Source organism: Stegostoma tigrinum, chromosome 7, assembly GCF_030684315.1.
Source record: "Stegostoma tigrinum isolate sSteTig4 chromosome 7, sSteTig4.hap1, whole genome shotgun sequence".
NCBI lineage: Eukaryota > Metazoa > Chordata > Chondrichthyes > Orectolobiformes > Stegostomatidae > Stegostoma > Stegostoma tigrinum.
Window position 1 is genome coordinate 616,402 of NC_081360.1, and position 20,318 is coordinate 636,719.

Genomic DNA, 20,318 nt, shown 5'->3' on the forward strand with positions numbered 1-20,318 from the left:
ACCCGCACAGCACACACTTCATTGGGGAGACAATGGCCTGAGGTTGTTATCACTGGACACTTAATCCAGAGACCCAGATAGTATTTTGGCGACTTGTGTTTGAATCCTGTTGCAGCAGACGGCGGAATTTGAATTCAATACAAACCTGGAATTAAGCGTCTAATGATGAGCATGAATCTGTTCTCGTTTGAGAGAAGTAAACTGCCATCCGAGCTTACATGTAACTCCAGCCCCACAGCAATGTGGTTGACTCTTAACTGCTCTCTGGTCATTTAGGAATGGGTAATAAATGTTAGCCTGGCCAGTGATGCCCTCATCCTGTGAATGAACTTAAAATGTATGCCAGGAATTCCTCCTCTATGGAATGATAACTGATTTGCTTTGCCCAATCTTTATGCCAACTGAAGTCACCTGACTCTTGAAGTCAATGACAATTCATCATAATTAGAGCTCCCACTTTCTCCTGGTGTCTTCAATTTCCTGTTTCGTGCCTTCAGCTAAAATTACCACTGGAGATGACTGGGGTGTATATACATCGAAACTGTCAATTTCTGCCCCTTGATGTTTCTAAACTGTACCCAGACTCCATTTCACCAGAACTAATATCCATTGTCATTACAATATTAATTTTATTCCGTAACCAGCAATGCTGACCCACTTCCTCCTCCTTGTCCGTCCTTCCAAGAAACTGAATGCCCCTGGAGCCCAGCTTCAGACATCGCAGATATTTTGGTTTCTGATTTACCAAAACATCCGGGATTCTGGAAAAGTCTGACTGAAGCAGAAATTAGCAGTTGTAACACTGCTATTTAAGAAAGAAGGAGGAGCAAAAATAAGGCATAAAGCCATTTAACATGACTTTAATCAGTTGGGAAAGTGCTTAATAATGTCTCTTCATTAAGTATGTTTTAGCAATGCTTTTAAAACAAAAATCATATCATCTGATTAAATCAACGTGGTCAATCCAGAAGAAGACATTCCATGATGGAGACAGGACAGTTGCAGGTAAGTCCAAGGTCACCCTGGGGCCAGGCATGTTTGACAATTTCATTCCTTTTTGATAGTCAAACAAGTGACGTCGGAAAGAGGAAACCAACAGCTGCATAACACCTGGATTCCCAAGAGGCATTTTGTAGGGTGTCACACTGGTGGCTAATAGATAAGATAAGGGCTCTGGAACTGAAGGTAATGTATGAGCATGAATAGAGAGTTGGTGAACATGCAGGACATAACAGTAAGTGTTGTTGTGACTGTGATGAGAGGAGTGCAAAGGATTCAAAGGTCAATGTAAAGGTTGAATTAACCTCCAGGATGCTTTTCAGGTACTTTCAGGACAGAGGAGACCATCCATCCTCTTGACAGCTCACCAGCCAGTCTGGCCACCAAATAAATTAATAGACGTATTGGTCACATGTGGGCAGGCCTCCTGGTGCCTTCACCCCCATGGGCAATATACCAGGAAGGCTGTTAAGGGAAGATGGCGGAGATGGGAAACTGCATCCATGACATGATGCCCACGTTTACAAACAAGCCCTCCCCACATGACAACCGCGTACACGGAGATGAAGTGGAAAACAGCAGGTAACTGCTCGAACAGGTTTTGTGTTCTTTTTCGGGAAGGTTTCCTTTTAAAAAAGAATAAGCCCAGTGACATCACAATGGTTTGCCTGTGATGTCATAAACACAAACAAGAATAAACAATAACTGCTGTGTGTCTTCACTTCATGTTGAGACAACGTGAGGTGAACATTGCAGACTTGTCGCTCTGCAGTTTCAAGTGCGCATCGCTTATTTCTTTTCTCTCCCTCATCAGTGTAATTAGAACTAACACTAATTGAAGCAGAAGGAAAGGAGCAATACCTTCGTGGTATCACTCTTGGTTGTGAGAAGAGTTTTGAGGTAATTTGAATTCAATATATACTGGACACTATTTGTAAAGAAATTGGATTTTAGAACGAATTTCAAAGACAGGAAAACTGGAAAAATGATGTGAATATGGGGTAACCCGATTGAATTAATGTGTGTATGTTGTGGGTCACAATGGTTCCAGTACTTGCCAAAAGCAAAATTATAATGGCCACATTTTTGTGTCTACTCTTTGATGGAGCAAAATGTTTCTTCTGCTCTTTGCTGAAGGTGATATTAGCAGGAAAAATGTTCATCTCGGATGACCATAAGATCCCATTATCACAACAATTCGCAAAAAATCAAGAATGGAATTCTCCTGTATAAATCATCCACGATTTATCCCTCAGTGAATGTTGTTTCAATGGAGAAACTAGTCATTACCTATTGTTATTCATGAAAACGTGCTGTCTGCACATTAACCAGTGCCTTTCCTACATTACAGCAGCCAAAAAATAGTATTTAGATGAAAAAGGTCCTTATGGAAATCATTCCAGATGTTCAAGGTGTTGGATTAGAGCAAAGCTTTGTTGAGTTTCATTTTTACCTGAAGTATCTGAAGGGTGATGTCCTGGCTGCTCAGTTGATGTTAAGTTGTCAAAGCAAGACCAAGTAGACAGTGAAGGGGCAAATGAACATTAGACATGTTTAGTGAGGCTGAAGTCAGCAGTTGATATTTTTTGGTCTAGTATTTAAGTGTGATCGTACTCTTTCTCTTTTCATGTTGAATTTGGTTTTTACTTTTATGGTGTTTTCATTTGTCTTTTAAGTTTGACGATACTTCACCTTTGTCATTCCTCAGACTCCAACCCACTTTGATTCTGAAAGGTATGAGTTATCATTAATTTTTCACAAAGGACAAGCTTCAATCCAGTTCCTTCTCTCCCGATGTTCAGTCAGGCTTTGACTCACTTATTCCAGACCTCACACGGAAATTTTCCTCCAGAGATAATGGGAACTGCAGATGCTGGAGAGTCCAAGATAACAAAGTGTGGACCTGGATGAACACAGCAGGCCAAGCAGCTACTTGGCCTGCTGTGTTCATCCAGCCCCACACTTTGTTATCTTGGAAATATTCCTGCTCCTTTGTTCCATTTGCTCATACTCATCTCTGACAAATTAGATTAGATTAGATTCCCTACTGTGTGGAAACAGGCCCTTCAGCCCAACAAGTCCAAACCACCCCTGGAAGCATCCCACCCAGACCCATCTTCCTTTCACCCACACACCCCTCAAAACTACGGGCAATTTAGCATGGCCAATCCACCTACCCTACACATCTTTGGACTGTGCGAGCCCCCGGGGGAAACCCACGCAGACACGGGGAGAATATGCAAACTCCACACAATCAGCCGCCCAAGCCTGGAATCGAGCCCGGATTCCTGGCTCTGTGAGACTGCAGTGCTCACCACTGAGCCACTGTGCTGCCCGTATCCGACAAGATTAAAACAGCAGCGGCCCATGACACCTCTGAAAAGCAGTAGTTGTCAGCCTTGCATCAATGACAGCAGCCTGACCCTGGAGTCAGACAGTTCTCAGTGTAATATCACTGAGCACAATGAGGACTGATGTGGCAGCCCCCTTGAGCGACCTTGACAGACTGAGCAATAGGTGACCCGATATCTAACTGATGTCTCTACAGTTTCCCAGCTGTTTTCTCCTCACCCCCCACATCGGGTTCGGTCTCCCACTGGGTTGACTGTGTCCCACTCACTGGACTGCAGAGGTATGGACTCTGAGAAGATGACTGCATCGGGTGTCCATCTGGCAGTGCCCATTACCCTGTATTTATACCAGAGACTGCTCTTGGCGAACCTATCCTGCATGAAGGCAGCCTCCCTTGCTTTGACTCTGGGTTACTCCCTTTAGATTCTGAGACAGTGCTTCCAGGGTGTGTAGAGTGATTTTTATTCATATATTGACGTGAAAGCTTTGTTGATTTTTATTCTGAGTGGCCTAAAAAGTCTGAATCCTGACGTCCGTGTTTGCTCAGTTAGGATTTTAAAGTTGTATTTTCTGAGCAAGAGCAAAGCGATATCAGAAGAGCAAACAGATCATGGACAGATGTAACGACACTGAAGTCAGCATTTTATCTTTTTTTGGTCCAGTATTTAATTTTTTATGGCAGTCTTTCTCTTTACATGTTGAATTTGGTTTTGTCTCTCATGATGTTTTCATTTATCTTATAGATTTGACTGTTGTTTCCGGTCAGTCAGCTTGCCGAATCAGTCAGATTTCTGTCATACTACTCTGAATAAAAATGGTATGTACTATCCTTGGTTTTTTACACATGACAAATTCCAATCCCCTGATTACTTATTCTTCATATTCCTATATACCATCCAACACTCACTCACTCGCACATTCTTCCACGATGTGCAAGATGTTTTATATATTTGGTCACAGGTTTGTCCCATTTCATTCTGAGGGAGCTGAAATATTTGAAGGCTGATGCTCTCGTCTGCTCACTTGGCCTTTTAAAGTTTCAATTGTTCTAAGGAAGAGCAAGATGATATTGAAAGAGTAAACAACATTTGTGTTGACCATGAGGGATTGTCCTTCTCAACTTCTCCCCGTGCCTGACATGCAGGTTAAACAACCACCAGCTGTCTCTCTCTCTCACTCATGTGAGCACAGCCCAATGATGTGGTGTGATACTGGGTTGTGAAGCTCTGCCAAGAGCAACACAGATAATGGGGAATTTTGTTACTGAGGCACCAGTAAATCACACTCTTCATGAATCATTCCATACTAAAACCAGATTTAAGCACAGAAGCAAAAGGAAATACAATTGTGTAACTGCTTCGTGAGTTCAGTCAGCTTCAAGCCTTTATTAATTAACCACATGATAACTGAGTTATTGTTATTCCAAAGTATAACTGTAGGAAATCAAAACAAAAGACTGTAGGACTGTGGCTGAAAAAAAAACAGCATTTGGCCATTCTATAATCCGCAGGTGAACTCTTTTGTCATTGCATTTTCCCCATAACTTCAGCTTCTTATTTTCTGACTTGAGCTTTTCCTACCTCACCCACATGAACTGAATGTAATGAATAACGTATCTGAATGCTCTAGTGTCTTGCAAACATGTGGCTGTTTTTCACTTCATGTGCATGTGCCCAAAATCAGGTCCTTCAGTGAACTTGTTGTGAAATCCAAATCAAATTGTCCGTGCTTGTTAAAGTCCATGAAATATCTCACTTAAAATGGACAGTACATTTTAAATTTGAAACATTTAACGAGACTTTGAGTGGCAACAATTACTGTTTTTGGCGATATTTGCACACATACATGTAAACGAAAAACCTACTGTTGAAATCTGGTGTTGCGGGGAAAATGCAAACGAATGCGCTTTGCACCACAGTGCGGGGCTCTGTCCACATGGAATATGAAGTGTTAGTGAGACCTGGTGCATGTCTTGGAGCAGTCATTGGTTTGATTTGATGTGGAGACTCAGTAAGATTCCCTGGAAGATTACAGTTTCCGCCGATTTTGTGTTCTAACCGGGTCATCTGACTTCACCGCCAGACTCGCAGGTCACTGCAAATGCACTTCCTGTTGCCCGAATGTTACATTGTGTGTAAATCCCGAACGTGCGTGCAATTAGGAAGAGGGTGTGCTTTTACTTCCTGGCTGCATTCTGCTATCATTCATGCCTCCTGAAACCATCTGGTAAACTCTGTGTTTTTCAGACTGGCTTGTGGATGGGGTCAATCCCGTGTGCTTGGCTGCATCCCAGAACTTGCATTCCTGAAAATTTTGGCTTGCTCCACGTCAACACCAGGCCTCTGCATTTGGGGGAAGTCCTGTCAAATGGTGTTGAGGAGTCAATCCGTCATTTTTGCTTTTCATTTTGTTTCATTTGGGATTGCAAATGTGACACGAGCCAAGTAGTGACAACTCAATGACTGCATCTTCTTGTAGGCAAAGAATCACTGCCTTGGTGTTTTACAACCTGGAAAGAAAGGTTAATTTCTGCGACGCACAGAACTCTCGTTCATTGTGTAAATGTTGCATCATTGGTGGAAAGGTCAAACGAGTGACATCTCGAATTGTTACTCATATTACAGTTGTCCATGCGAGTTACTTATCCCTGGTCTACCCATTCTGTGCGTGTGTGGTTGTACCTCCCGTGTGGCTGGATGGTGTGTCTGCGCACGCGTGTTGCGTGGGGCGAGATGCTGTGGGGAGTTGGGGCAGTGTGGAAGTGTGAATGAGACCAGTGCTGATGGAGTGAGAGTGTCGGACAGAGTGGGATAGGAATATGCAGTGCCAGGAGCCGGCAGCTGTTGGGTGGAATAGGAGATGAAGGAAGGTGCTGGCGGCGATTGGGAAGGATAAGGCAGCGGCTGAATAGACAGCGGAGTAGCCTTGGAAATCGGTGCTGCCAGGCAAAGAGAGATATTTTGTTTTTTTATTAAATGAAAGCGCTGGATCATGATTAAGTCAAGCCGGTGGATTATTTCTCTCCTGTACCAGCCGGCCCCTTTCTCCTTCAGACTTTGTCTCCTTCCCTCTTTCAGCAGCTTCCCTCTCCCCGCCATCTCCCAATGATTTCCCCGTCACCTGTACAAATGCAAGTTCCTGATGTGTGTACCTCATGGTATGTTCGACTGCAGCGCCTGGCGGTGCGCTTCATTCAGTGGAGTCTGGTGCTGGAGCTGCTGGATAAGCCCAATGTGGTCCTGCCAAGCTATCAAGCCCGGACTCTGGAGGGAAAAAAAACTCCTGGGTATGTGTCAGAGAAGGAGGGCGGGCTGGTATGGGATGTACAATGACGCCGACAGCATCGGTTCAATTCTCAAACCAACTGAGGTTACCAAGGCACCAGCTTCTCAATACATGCAGAAGGCAAAGTTTCCTCACCCTTCTGCTGGAGTCGATAATTGTTTTTAACTTGCTATATTTGCATTCTAGTTGCAAAATTGGAGGAACTTACCCATTCAGAGGGATTTACTGCGTTTTGTTTTCATTCTTCCACAGCCAAAGTAGGGTGGTGGGTAGGTGTGAGGGATGGAACTAAAGCAGGACAGCTGAATAAACTGGTGCATTAGTTACCGTTGGATGCAGCTGTCACTCTGAAGTAGTGTCGGTCAGACATTTGATCAACACATGTCAAGACTCATCCTTCCTTGAAGTGTCAATCATCACCCATGGAGGTTGAGTGGGGGCTGGAGAGCTGGGAACAACTGAGAAAAATTGATTGCTGGATGTAACATGTGATCTGATTTCTAGAATCTTGTGTGATTTTCTCTTTCTGTTAGCATTCATTTCCAGAACTCGTTTTCAAGATCAGTTTGAAAGTAGATGAGAATTGAATAAATGTTGCTTTCATGGTAATGCAATATTTGTTTCAAGGTTAAAATTGTGTCTGAGATTATGAGAACTGCAGCTCCTGGAGAACTCGACATAAAAAAAAGTGTGGAGCTGGATGAGCACAGCAGACCAAGCAGCATCTTAGGAGCACAAAAGCTGACGTTTCAGGCCAAGACTCTTCATCAGAAAAGGGGGAGGGTGAGAGGGTTCTGAAATAAATAGGGAGAGAGGGGGGAGGCGGATCGAAGATGGATAGAGTAGAATATATGCGGAGAGGAGACAGACAAGTTAAAGAGGCAGGGATGGAACCAGTAAAGGTGAGTGTAGGTGGGGAGGTCGGGAGGGGATAGGTCAGTACAGGGAGGATGGATAGGTCAAAGGGGCTGGATGAGTTTAGGAGGAAGGAAATGGGGGTGCGGCTTGAGGTGGGAAGAGGAGATAGGTGAGAAGAAGGACAGGTGAGGGAGGCAGGGACGAGCTGGGTTGGTTTTGGGATACAGTAGGGGGAGGGGAGATTTTGAAGCTTGTGCAATCCACATTGATACCATTGGGATGGAGGGTCCCCAAGCGGAATATGAGTTGCTGTTCCTGCAACCTTTGGGTGGCGTTGTGATGGCACTTACTTCTACTGGCTCCATCCCCACCTTTTTGCGTTTTCTGTCTCCTCCCCACCTATCTTCTCCCCCATCTTGGATCCGCCTACACCCTCTCTCTATTTATTTCAGAACCCTCTCTTTCTCCCCCTTTTCTGATGAATGGTCTAGCCCCGAAACATCAGCTTCTGTGCTCCAAAGATGCTGCTAGGCCTGCTGTGTTCATCCAGCTCCACACTTCATTATCTCTGTATCGATCTTGCCAGCGTACTGCCGATATCATGTGATTTCACCTTTTGTACCAGTCTGCCACTGGGGGACGTTGTCAAAGGCTTTACTGAAGTGCATGCAGGCAACATAAATCACTTTCCCCTCATTAATCATCATCGTCACCTCCTCAAAAAACTCAATCAAGTTCGTGAGGCACGGCCTCCCCCACACAAGACCATGCTGTCTATCACAAATATGTCAATTTGCTTCTGAATGCATGTAGATCTAGGCCGTGAGAATCTTTTCCAATAATTTCCCTACCACCGGCATCAGATTCACAGACATGTAATTTTCTGGATTATTCTTGCCACACTTCTTTTAAAAATGAGACAACGTTGGCTATTCTCCAGTCCTCTGGGAGCTCAACTGCGGACAAAGAGGATGCTGAGATGCTTCAGCAATTTGTTCTCTAGCTTTCATTATTATTCGGAGACAAATCCCATCAGAACCAAGGGACTTATCTCTGTATGTATAAAAAGTCTTGAGATTCTTCTTAATCCTGTTTACTAACGACCTTTCATGAACACTCTTCTTGACCCTTCTAATTTCTTGTTTAAGTACTTTCCAACTTTATTTACATAGTTCAAGACTTAGACAGGTGCTATCCTCCTAGACCTTAAGTATGCTTCCGTTTTCTATTTGACCAAGGTCATAACACTTTTCGTCATCCATGTTTCTTATAACTTGCATCACCTGTCCTTTATTCTCGTTGGAATGTGCCAGTCTTATCAACTGCAATTTGCAATACACTCACATGTCCGATGTGATTTAATCTCAAACAGCTGCCTCCAAAGATCTCCAGTTCATGCCGAGTAAATTCCTTGAATTTAACACCCATCACCCAAGATCTGCTGTTATCCCTAGCCAGGAGTATCTTAAAACTCACGGTATTAAAGTCACTACTCCTCAATTGTTCTCCGACTGAACTTTCATTCACCTGACTGGGATCATTTTGTGAAACCAGGTTCAGCATAACTACTTCTCTGATATACAGTGCCAAGAAACCCTCCTGGTCCTTACAAATTCTTCCCTATCCAGCCCCTCGGATGAAGTCTCAGTCATTATAGGAGAAGTTAAAATCACCCACCACAACAACCCTGCCGTTTTAACACCTTTCCATAATAGTCTACATAGTCTCTCCTCTATTGTTGGGAGGCCTGCAGTATAACACCAGCATTGTGATTTCACCTTTCCTACTCCTGAGCTCTACACATATTGTCTTGCTGCATGAGTCTTCTGATGTATCCTCCTCAGCACAGCTGTGATATCCTCCCTTAGCCGTAATGCTGCACCCCCACCCCTTTTAAGTTTCCTCTACCACACCTAACCATCTAAATCCTCGGAGATTCAGCTGAATGTTCTGTCTCTCTTTCAGCCAAGTTTCCATAATTGCAATAATTCATTGTTTGAAGTACTAACCAAAGCTCTAAATTCATCTACTTTGTCTATCACAGCTCGTACATTTCAGGCCACCTCACCTTCCTGTTTCAGTGGCAATTCCCTGCCTGTTCTTCTCAATCACAAGCCACTTCTTTTTTCAATCCAAAAGTTAAATATGAACATCAATGAAAAGTATTTTGAAAAGTGTCTGAAATATGGAGCATATTCCAATGCAGAGTTAAATAATACATAGTAAAGTCTGCGATTGAGATCATGACAAAATGTTTTGTTTAAAATGTTATTTTGTTTTAAGTCAATTAAAATATTCAAATCGTCATCAAAGCCGAGCTTCTGCTAATTGTTAGTTATTATATTGTATCTGTGTAAAATTACATGAATGGCCATGTAATTCTTCCAACATTGCTTTTGTAGGAACGAAACAGAATCAAATGACATAACGTACGCATCGTTGTCCATCAAGCCATCACTTCGATCCATGAGAGCAGACAGTTCAAACGTATCTTAGGCAGAGCTCGTCAGGGTCCAAACTCTATGAAGGCGGTCAGCCAGGGAGATATGGTCCTGAAGGGCTGGGTAAGAATGAAGGAGCAGCAAGTGATGGGGATTTTGCTGAAGTACTGGCCTAAACAAAACTAGAACAGCTGACTTGGTTAATATTTGAAAAGACCTAGAACTACACCCTGTCATATTTGAAAATATGATTCCCTTCTATATATATGTTGAGCCTATCAACAGTATCAGTTAATAGGTCAGCTACGAGTGATTGAAAACCAATTGCAAACAAATTAGTCGAGATAAGTTGTGAACTTGCCCTTCAGATATCTGACTGTAATTTCCACCTGGCATGACAAGGATAAGTAAATGCAATGGTTGCTAGTTCATGATGGATTTTCCTACTTTCGAGAGGCAAAAAAATGAACAAACAAGTTGAGTGGATATTTCATCCCATTCTTTAACTCGACTCTAAATTTACTCTGGGTCCCAGCATAAATAAACGGATTGGTGCAAGAACTCAAAAACTGAAGCATAAATGCTACTTCATTGAGAATATACGTGGAAACACTGGAATTGGACCCTGAAGTATAAGTAGCGTTTGTAATTCTGACATAGAGTATTGTTATAAAAAATAATGCATATAACAGTATGAAACTTCCAGAGATGGCAAAAAGCAAAATAATGGACTTCCGTCGCTTCACCAACTCTGGGTCACTTTGATTCTCTCCACTGTTCTGGGCCCAGAGTCTCCTGCGGGTTCCATTGGCTGCTTCAGTATGTCTCACGGTCAGAGCATTCAGTAGTAAAATTAGAATGAATGGGATACATGGGGTTAAAATGGAACTAATCAAATCATATCCGACCCACACAGGTGATGTATAAAATATTACCTTAATACCACAGTACCAAGGCATGTCATTAATAACAACTGTTGGTTCATAAACAAAATATCTGGCGATATTTTTAAAGAAGGCCAGTGTGGACACAGTTCCTACAACCCAAGCTGCTGTCTTCTGAGTGCAATATTTAATTTTCAGTTTCTGGCAACAAATGGCCACAAATCTATCAAAGGTAAACGCTACAGTTAACCAAGCAGAACTATCAATGGCTGCAAAATTAAAGGCATTGCGAAGACTGCACACTGGTGTAATTGACAGAAAACTAGTTGGAAAATAAATTCCAGCTATCCGGTTCAATAGTACAGCCGTGATCATTACGAATAGATCTGCCGTTGCCATGGACACCACGTAATAAATAATACATCCAGAAAGACCACATCGTCTGTGACACAGCGTCAGAATCACAACCAGGTTAGCTGCAATGTAGAGAGAAAGTGTACTGTGAGAACAAGAATGATTTTTTTTTACTCTTAACAAAGCAAAACAAATCAAACATGAAGAATAAATGTGTGAATAATAAAGATTAGGATGCAAACATAAGTTAAAAAAATCTATGTTGAACAAACTCTTTTCTTGTCCTGGAATTAGCATAGCCGTGTGAGTCCAGTCAATCAGATAATATGTAATAAAAATGTACGAAATCCAAATTATAACAAAGTGACATTGCAAATACGACAACATTGACAAAAACATGGATTCCAACCTGAAAATGCCACTTTATCATCGATGTCAACTAGGATCTTCAGTGTCGTACTGAATCATATGAATTAACATGTGATGACAATTCAATAGGAGAAAAGCAATGCCTTTAATTTTGCAGCCATTGATAGCCATTGATCAAACTAACGAATTCCTCCTGCTGCACTGTGCTGTCTTGGCTTTGTTAATTTTATGCAATGTCAATATTTGAATTAAGAAGCTTTAATTGCTTTTGAGGTTTTCCAATTTTTGTGGAGTTTCACTCAAGCTGGAGAACAAGAAAGATTGAACAGTCCAAGGCTTTGCCAGATACAATCGGCAGAAGAAAATTACAAATGCAGGATTTAACCATTTAGATACATCGACAAAAGTAAATGGGAAAGCGAAGACTCTGAACGAAGAAGTGCTTGTTTGACTGGTTGAAATTGTGGTCAATCTGTCAGTTCTGAGGAAGGTTTACTGGATTTGAAATGGTAACTCTTTTCTTTCCTATAGACGCTATCAGACTTGTGAGTTTCTCGAGCAATTTCTGAGTTTCTCGTGAAAAATATGCTCTGCGAGTTAGAAATTAGCAAACATTCGACCTACATGATTGCTTACACTAGGGAGCAGTTTTTCCTACTGACTGAAGGTGGACTCACGGTGCCATGAAAGCTACAAGTAAATCCAAATTTCTATTAAATGCCAAATAAAGGACTGATTATGTATCTGCCAACATCGTGGTGATAATAATACGCTTTCAGCAAACTCATTCAGTGATTTCAGCCAGAAATTACTCAGTAGTTCAGTCCAATTAATCAAGTAATCCTTTGTCGTACTTAACGTATTTTTGTCAAGTTCAACAGCACAATATATTTCTATACAGTTAGAAAAATGTTTGAAATCATTCACACTAATAATGGCAGTTTTATAACGGAAGTCAATTTAACTGTGATACTGCCCGCGGACTCATTAGATGGAAATGATTAATTGCTCAATAGATTTTTTTTCTGCAATTCTCCCGCAACAATATTATCAAAAACACGAATAGTTTGCATTTCCAAACAGGTAACAGCATAGTTGTTCATCGCAGGATCTGTCAAAGCCAAACAACAGAACAACATTCAACGTGAGACGTTAGCAGTGATTAGGAGCGATAATATTATTAAAACAATAAAATAGTAACTGAAGCAGAAAAGATAAGATATAATAAAAGGAAAATAAAAAGGGAGAGAATACTGAAAGAAATATTGTGGAAAATGGATTACAATGCAATATAATGAACAGAAATTATGGTGATGAAATGACAACTTAATATAATTAAAATAGAAAACGCATGCAGTAAAATACGAAAAACGATAGCATTTGCAGAAAATGCATTATGCCAGTGAAATTAAAAAAAAATCTCATGCACATACAAAAAAGCCTATTGTTAAAATGGATGAATTATTGTAGTAAATGATGCTTCACACAGTTATTTTCAAATGACACCATTTTACCTGGAATCCCGACAGATGCAATGATCGGATAGTAAATGATAAATACGAGACCTGATGGTACTCCATGCATTTCTATCAGAAGCTTTGAATGTAATCTGAATTTCACCGAAAAGTGGTGACTGTTATTGGTTTTGGTGAACTCCAGGGACATAATTATGTGATTTGATCCTTTCTGTTAACTGCATTTAATGAAGCATACAAATGACTGCAGCTGATGTACGGCTATTTTTTATGCGTTGATGAAAACCATGGTTTCAATGACATTTGTTACATTTTAAAATTAAAATAACACCCAATCACTGCAGAAGGAACATAGTTATATTTAGAACATAGAACATAGAACAGTACAGCACAGAACAGGCCCTTCAGCCCACAATGTTGTGCCGACCATTGATCCTCATGTATGCACCCTCAAATTTCTGTGACCATATATATGTCCAGCAGTCTCTTAAATGAGCCCAATGACATTGCTTCCACAACTGCTGCTGGCAACGCATTCCATGCTCTCACAACTCTCTGCGTAAAGAACCTGCCTCTGACTTCCCCTCTATACTTTCCACCAACCAGCTTAAAACTATGACCCCTCGTGCTAGCCATTTCTGCCCTGGGAAATAGTCTCTGGCTATCAACTCTATCTATGCCTCTCATTATCTTGTATACCTCAATTAGGTCCCCTCTCCTCCTCCTTTTCTCCAATGAAAAGAGACCGAGCTCAGTCAACCTCTCTTCATAAGATAAGCCCTCCAGTCCAGGCAGCATCCTGGTAAACCTCCTCTGAACCCTCTCCAAAGCATCCACATCTTTCATATAATTGGGCGCCCAGAACTGGACGCAGTATTCCAAGTGCGGTCTAACCAAAGTTTTATAGAGCTGCAACAAGATCTCACGACTCTTAAACTCAATCCCCCTGTTAATGAAAGCCAAAACACCATAAGCTTTCTTAACAACCCTGTCCACTTGGGTGGCCATTTTAAGGGATCTATGTATCTGCACACCAAGATCCCTCTGTTCCTCCACGCTGCCAAGAATCCTATCCTTAATCCTGTACTCAGCTTTCAAATTCGACCTTCCAAAATGCATCACCTCGCATTTATCCAGGTTGAACTCCATCTGCCACCTCTCAGCCCATCTCTGCATCCTGTCAATGTCCCGCTGCAGCCTACAACAGCCCTCTACACTGTCAACGACACCTCCGAACTTTGTGTCGTCTGCAAACTTGCTGACCAATCCTTCAATTCCCTCGTCCAAGTCATTCATAAAAATTACAAACAGTAGAGGCCCAAGGACAGAGCCCTGTGGAACTCCACTCACCACTGACTTCCAGGCAGAATATTTTCCTTCTACTACCACTCGCTGTCTTCTGTTGGCCAGCCAATTCTGTATCCAAGCAGCTGAGTTCCCCTGTACCCATTCCTCCTGACCTTCTGAATGAGCCTACCGTGGGTAACCTTATCAAATGCCTTACTGAAGTCCATATACACCACATCCACAGCTCGACCCTCATCAACTTTTCTAGTCACATCCTCAAAAAACTCGATAAGGTTTGTAATGCATGACCTACCCCTCACAAAGCCGTGTTGACTGTGTTTTCTGCACAAACCAGCCATTAAATTTTGGATTAGTGTCCGGTCAAAGTATTGCTTACAAGTTATTTAATCCTCATCTGTATTCTCTCCAATTGTTTACTGCTCACTTGAATCTTAGTTGCCATTCTTTCTGAGACGTTCAACACACTTTAAATGAACGATCTGCATGTTATGGTTGCACAGACCCAGTCAAACATTGTGATATTTGCTCAAGATAAATTCTTCAATATTATAGATTGCGTTTTATTTTCAGAATCATTGTGTCATTTTATTTATTGTGAACAGTGTTAGTTCACTGGTAACGGATTCCGTACAACACATTCAATTTTAACAGTTTCCTACTTAGCACAGGAATATTTCCTGCCTACATGCACTCTTTAGTAGCTGTAAATTCCTTGTATACTTTCTGGAGCAGTAGAGCTTCGTTCATTTTTTTCTACAGTCAAATTATAGCGACTTATTATATTGGACTATATTCCTGAAAACATCATCCCATAGGTTCCAAGCAAGTCTCCTTTGGCGTGACTAAACATAGTGTGATCAAGTATTTTTACAGGATGGTCGAAGAGATCTCTGTTTATTTTGTGAATTCAGTTAAAAAATGCCTGATCCTTTATGACAACACTCCTCTGGTGATTTGAACTTTCAGTCACGTGAAGAAATTTTCTTGAAAACTGCCCTTAAAATAGCAATAACAGAAATTCTTGCACACATGAACCCTAGCAATGTTTTATATTTGTTATTGGTGATGCGGTTGCTTCTTCACGAGTTTGTGCATTTCCAGGCAATGGATTCCCACATCTGTGGGGATGTTGGATTAGCTTAGGGAGGTTCTCAAGATGTCATTCCAGGTTTTCCTCTGCCCATGTGGTGCTGTGATCGCTGAGTATTATATAACTGAGAGCACATCACTTGGGTTGGTGAGTTTTATGTCAGCAAATGGACAATGTAACACACTCATCACAGTCGGTCATATGTGGCCAGTGCCTCAATAGTGGGGACATTTTTTTTGGTCCATGGGTGATAACTCTTCACTTCTTCGATGTGTGTCCTGTAAGTGGCCCAGGCTTTTGTTACATACAAGAGAGTGGGAAACACGGTTGTTATGTAGACAGTAAAATGTGAGGCTGGATGAACACAGCAGGCCAAGAGCATCTCAGATATCATCTTTACTCTCCATCTTCGGTCCGCCTCCCCCTCTCTCCCTATTTATTCCAGTTCCCTCTCCCCATCCCCCTCTCTGATGAAGGGTCTAGGCCTGAAACGTCAGCTTTTGTGCTCCTGAGATGCTGCTTGGCCTGCTGTGTTCATCCAGCCTCACATTTTATTATCTTGAATTCTCCAGCATCTGCAGTTCCCATTATCTCTGTTCTGTAGACAACGAGCTTGGTGCTCGGTTTGAGTCACAAACCTTGAACTCCTGGTTCCTCAGGCGCCTGAAGGCTGCACTGGCACCTTGCAGTCAATATTGCATTTCAGCATTTTAGTACAACCGAAGGAATTCCATCTGCTCCAGGATCGTTTTGCTCAGCTGTGGATGTGTGTTTGGCCTCAGGATAGAATGGAGATGGGCTGATATGGGAACAGGTAGTGTCTTGTGGGTTGATATCAGTGAACTAATACATGCTAAAGGAATATGTAAGATTTTTTAGATCAAAAGACATGCAGGTAATACGAAAATCAATTCGTACAGTTGATTTGGTGAGTTGTGAATGTTAAATTAGAGAAATTATATCACCAACTCCACAAAATGCTGTAAGGACACAAGCACATAAAAGAATTGATCGATTTTCTTTAAATACACAATAATTATACTGGCTAAGGTAAAGAGGTGAAACTGGTGAATTAGAAAATGTATCCCATTAAACTGAGAAAAGGAGAAACTAACCAATGATCCAGCCATTCACAAATTTATGTGTAAGACCCAATGGCAGCTCTTGCAAATGTTAAACAACAGACCTGATAGTACTCTTGCATTCCTAATTTAATCATTGACCAGATCCTGAAATTAACTGGAAAGCATTACTCTTGCCACTCATTGATTGATTGATTGATTGTCACTTGTAGTGAAGAACAGCGCAAAGATTTGTTTATGAGCAGTTAAGGTTGATCATAGTATGCAAGGACGTACAGATCGGAGGTTGTAAGAAGACTTGGAGACATGCAGGTTACAATGCACAGGGCGTGCACTAGGCAAGATCAGTGTCAACAGACTCAGCATTATTTGAGGTTAGAGAGTCCATTCATCAGTCTGATAATTGCCGGGAAGAAGCTGCTCCTGAACCTGCTAGTGTGCATGGTCAGGCTTCTGCATCTTCTATCAGACGGAAGCGATTGTACGCTATCTTTGCCAGGGCGCAATGGTCTTTGATGAAGTTGGCAGCGAGTTATGTAAATGGAATCCTTCGGCATAATGTTGGGTTCTGTGATGATCTGGTCTGTGCACACCACCTCTGTAGTTCCTTACTGTCGCGAGCACAACAGTTGCCATACCACCCTGACAGAATGGTTTCAATGGCGCATCAATGAAAGTTGGTGAGGCCATTATGGACATGCCAAATTTCCTGAACCACCTGAGAAAGAAGAGGTGTTTTTGCACCTACTGGGTCGTCGTATCTACGTGGGAAGTCCAGGGTAGGTTGCAGGTTATCGTCACTTCAAGGAACTTGTCATTCTACAACCTCTCAATCTCAGTTCCGTTGATACAGATAGGACGTGTTGTTCTCGTTTCGTTTTGAAGTCAATGATTAGTTCGTTAGTTTGACAGACATTGATAGAGAGGTTGTTCTCATTGAACCACGTCACCAAGCCCTCTATCTCCCAACTGTATTTTCACTGATCGATGTTCAATATCTGTTCTACTACGCTGGTTTTGATACAGACATTTAATTGGCATTCGTTCAGAATTCGGCAACAGAGTCGTGGGTGTACAGGGTGCACAACCGGGGCTGAGGCCTTATCCTTTGGGGGCACCAGTGTTAAGCCTTATTGTGAAGGAGATACAGGTACCAATCTACACTGATTGTGGTTTGTGAGTCAGAAAGCTGGTGATCCAGCTGCAGAGTTGGAAGCCCAGACCCAAGGTCAGGATTGAGGGACATAATCAGTTGTCTTGACTCTTTTTTCTTTCTTTTATGAATGAAAGATTTTCAAAAAAGCAGAGCTGCTGCATGGTTGATATTTATGTGTTGTTGGAATTGAATTTTTAATCCCCGGAATCTGACAAAACTAAATCGAAGCAGAACGAGTTTACAGAAATATCCAAGTTACCAATGTGCTATAACAAACTTCTAAATCTCCCTGATACTGTGCACCTATGTTTCAATTCACTGTAGATATATTTAGTTAAGTATAGACACTGGCCCTGACTCTAGGATGAAGTTTATCAAGAATTATTTGGGTTCTGGTTTGCCCAGCTCAGTTCCGTTATTTTCAGCATGAAGTGGGACAATTGGAGATGTTATTACACTAAGCCACAGCCAGCGTACCCATATACCATTATCAAATAACAGAAGAAAGGCAATTTTATATAATAGTTGGGAATCTCGAGTTTCACCATTCTATCTGTTGACTTCTGTTTTGTTTATAGGATTTCATGATTTGCGAAGTTGACACATTTGATAAAACATTGGCCTTATTGCAATGGGCTGTGACTCCCACGTCATGTGAAGTATCTTCATCTATTTTTGAACAGGGTTCCCTTCAGGTCAAGACCTGGAAGACTTATGCAGTACCCGATGTTAGCGTCTATGAGTCTCTCATTGTTGTGTATGTGCTGCTGAAAGCACTGTCGACAACAATTTCCATCACTCTGCTGATCATATTATGTAAGCTGATGGAGTACTGTTATCTATTTTTCCCCTTCAATTATTTATTGTCATGCCCAATTACCCCTTAACAATTAATCCTTCATAATCCGATTTGGGTAATTCATTTTTTACTGTAACAATACAGTCTTATCACGTGGTCTGCATGGTGCAAGGACAGTTTGCAACAATGTTCCATCTGGAGCTGCTGGTCTGCAAAATAAAGTCACTCCACGGTGTGGATTTTTCAGTGAGTCAGCCTGAGAAAGGTTTTGTTGAATACACTGATGCGCTTGTAACATGTAAAAGAATCCTCAAAGGATGGTTATGTGGAAGAACCGGTGGGTGGAAGGCATGAATGAATAGCTACGTATGGCAGGGCGCATTTACACAACAGTACTGTTTTCATGTCCTCATTTAGTTAATGAATATTAATAGATTCTCCTTCGCAAGGATTCTGTTTATTCAACACAATAGTTAGCTTCTCTACTCACATATGGCTATTTCGGCAAGGCGTTTCATTCCAAGAGTTGCCATGGGACCATCATTCACTGCTAGAAACTTGTTAGCCTTTTGAGAAAATTCTAGTTAAACTTTGATGATACCTGGACAGTCGAAAAATTAATAGCTGCACGCAAGAATGATAACTGTCGTGGCATAAATGACAGCTCATCTGTGTGAAGCATGAAACTTTGTGGCCACCAAGATAGACGAGTGTGAGTGTGTTAACAACTGAAATCGTTTCAAGAGACAGCTAGCATACATGAATGATGAGGAATCCATCAGACCTCTACATTCATTAACAGAATCAGAAATGGGAAAAAAAAACCTTCCCTTGATAAAAAGGATTCACATTCCACGAGCTAATATAATTAATAAAATAAATTGTTATTGTTTATTTCACCGCTAATGATTCAAACATTAGACTATCCAAGGAGCCTTCATGTCTGATGAGGGAATGCAAGAAGCCTGAGTCAGCAAAATGCAATAAAACTAATATCAAATCTGATCTACTGATGCACAAGACTGACTTATGCAGTTATCGAAATTACCTTGTAGAAGGAATAAAGCAAGAACAAATCACTTAGCTCCTCGAGCCCGCTTCATTCCTCTAGACCATGCCTAATCATTTACCACAGCTCTACCTTTCCGTAGCATTTCTTAATTCATTGAAGTTAAGAGTAACTCGGAGTCTATCAGGCTATTGCTTGAACTTTCCGCCCGCTTCAACATTTAACTTAAGTAATCTCTCTTGAACATTCTTTGCATCCTCCTTCTAAATCACTCCCACATCAACTTTTGTATTGTTTTTTGCATAGCTGAAAAGGTTATTACTAGAATCTCAAAATAACGCAATTACACGTATAACTTGATACGTTAGATGAAGACTTGAAATGATTTGTACTTGGATGGAGGGCTACATGAGACAAAGAGGAGAAAAAGACATTCTACAAAATAAAGTGTAACACATTTTGCTTTATTCTATTGCTCAAATGTAAACATTTTAACAAACAGTCTGAGTGGATACTTCACACCATTCTTTAATTCAACTCGCAAATTCGCTTGGGTTCCGGCATTAAAGAATATAAGACCTCTGTAACTGCAGCATATCACCGCTTTCCAGGAGAATGAATGGTGAATTACTGAAACCAGAAACTCAGGAATACGTGACATTCGCAAGTTGGACGTAGTGAATTATTACAAAATATATAATAGATGCAACAAAACCAGTTTATTTTATATTTTCTGGAGAGTAATATATGCTTCTAAGTATCCGTCAACTGGAATACTAACAATCATTTTTTCATAACACATTACGTAGTTTCTATTTGAGGGAGAGAGAGCAATGATCGTTAGTATTTGGTCGAGA

General features: G+C 41.3%; 1 protein-coding gene across 1 annotated transcript; it reads right to left on the minus strand.

Annotated features, from left to right (window-relative positions):
* Window positions 1-8,093: 8,093 nt before the first annotated feature.
* On the minus strand, window positions 8,094-13,134 carry LOC132209833 (probable G-protein coupled receptor 139). Its single transcript, XM_059647637.1, has 3 exons — window positions 13,057-13,134; window positions 10,383-11,295; window positions 8,094-8,268 (listed from the first exon to the last, which is right to left on the minus strand). Exons 1-3 carry the CDS (start codon window positions 13,124-13,126, stop codon window positions 8,094-8,096), a joined length of 1,158 nt encoding a protein of 385 aa, XP_059503620.1. The 5' UTR covers window positions 13,127-13,134.
* Window positions 13,135-20,318: the final 7,184 nt, after the last annotated feature.

Coding starts and splice junctions, on each gene's coding strand:
- LOC132209833 (XM_059647637.1), bottom strand. CDS start 13,126: ATGCATGGAGTACCATCAGGTCTCGTATTTATCATTTACTATCCGATC. Junction 11,296..13,056: donor TGCATCTGTCGGGATTCCAG/GTAAAATGGTGT, acceptor TCTACATTGCAG/CTAACCTGGTTGTGATTCTG. Junction 8,269..10,382: donor CATTTTTTTGCCTCTCGAAA/GTAGGAAAATCC, acceptor TATTTGTGATAG/ACAGCATGGTCTTGTGTGGG.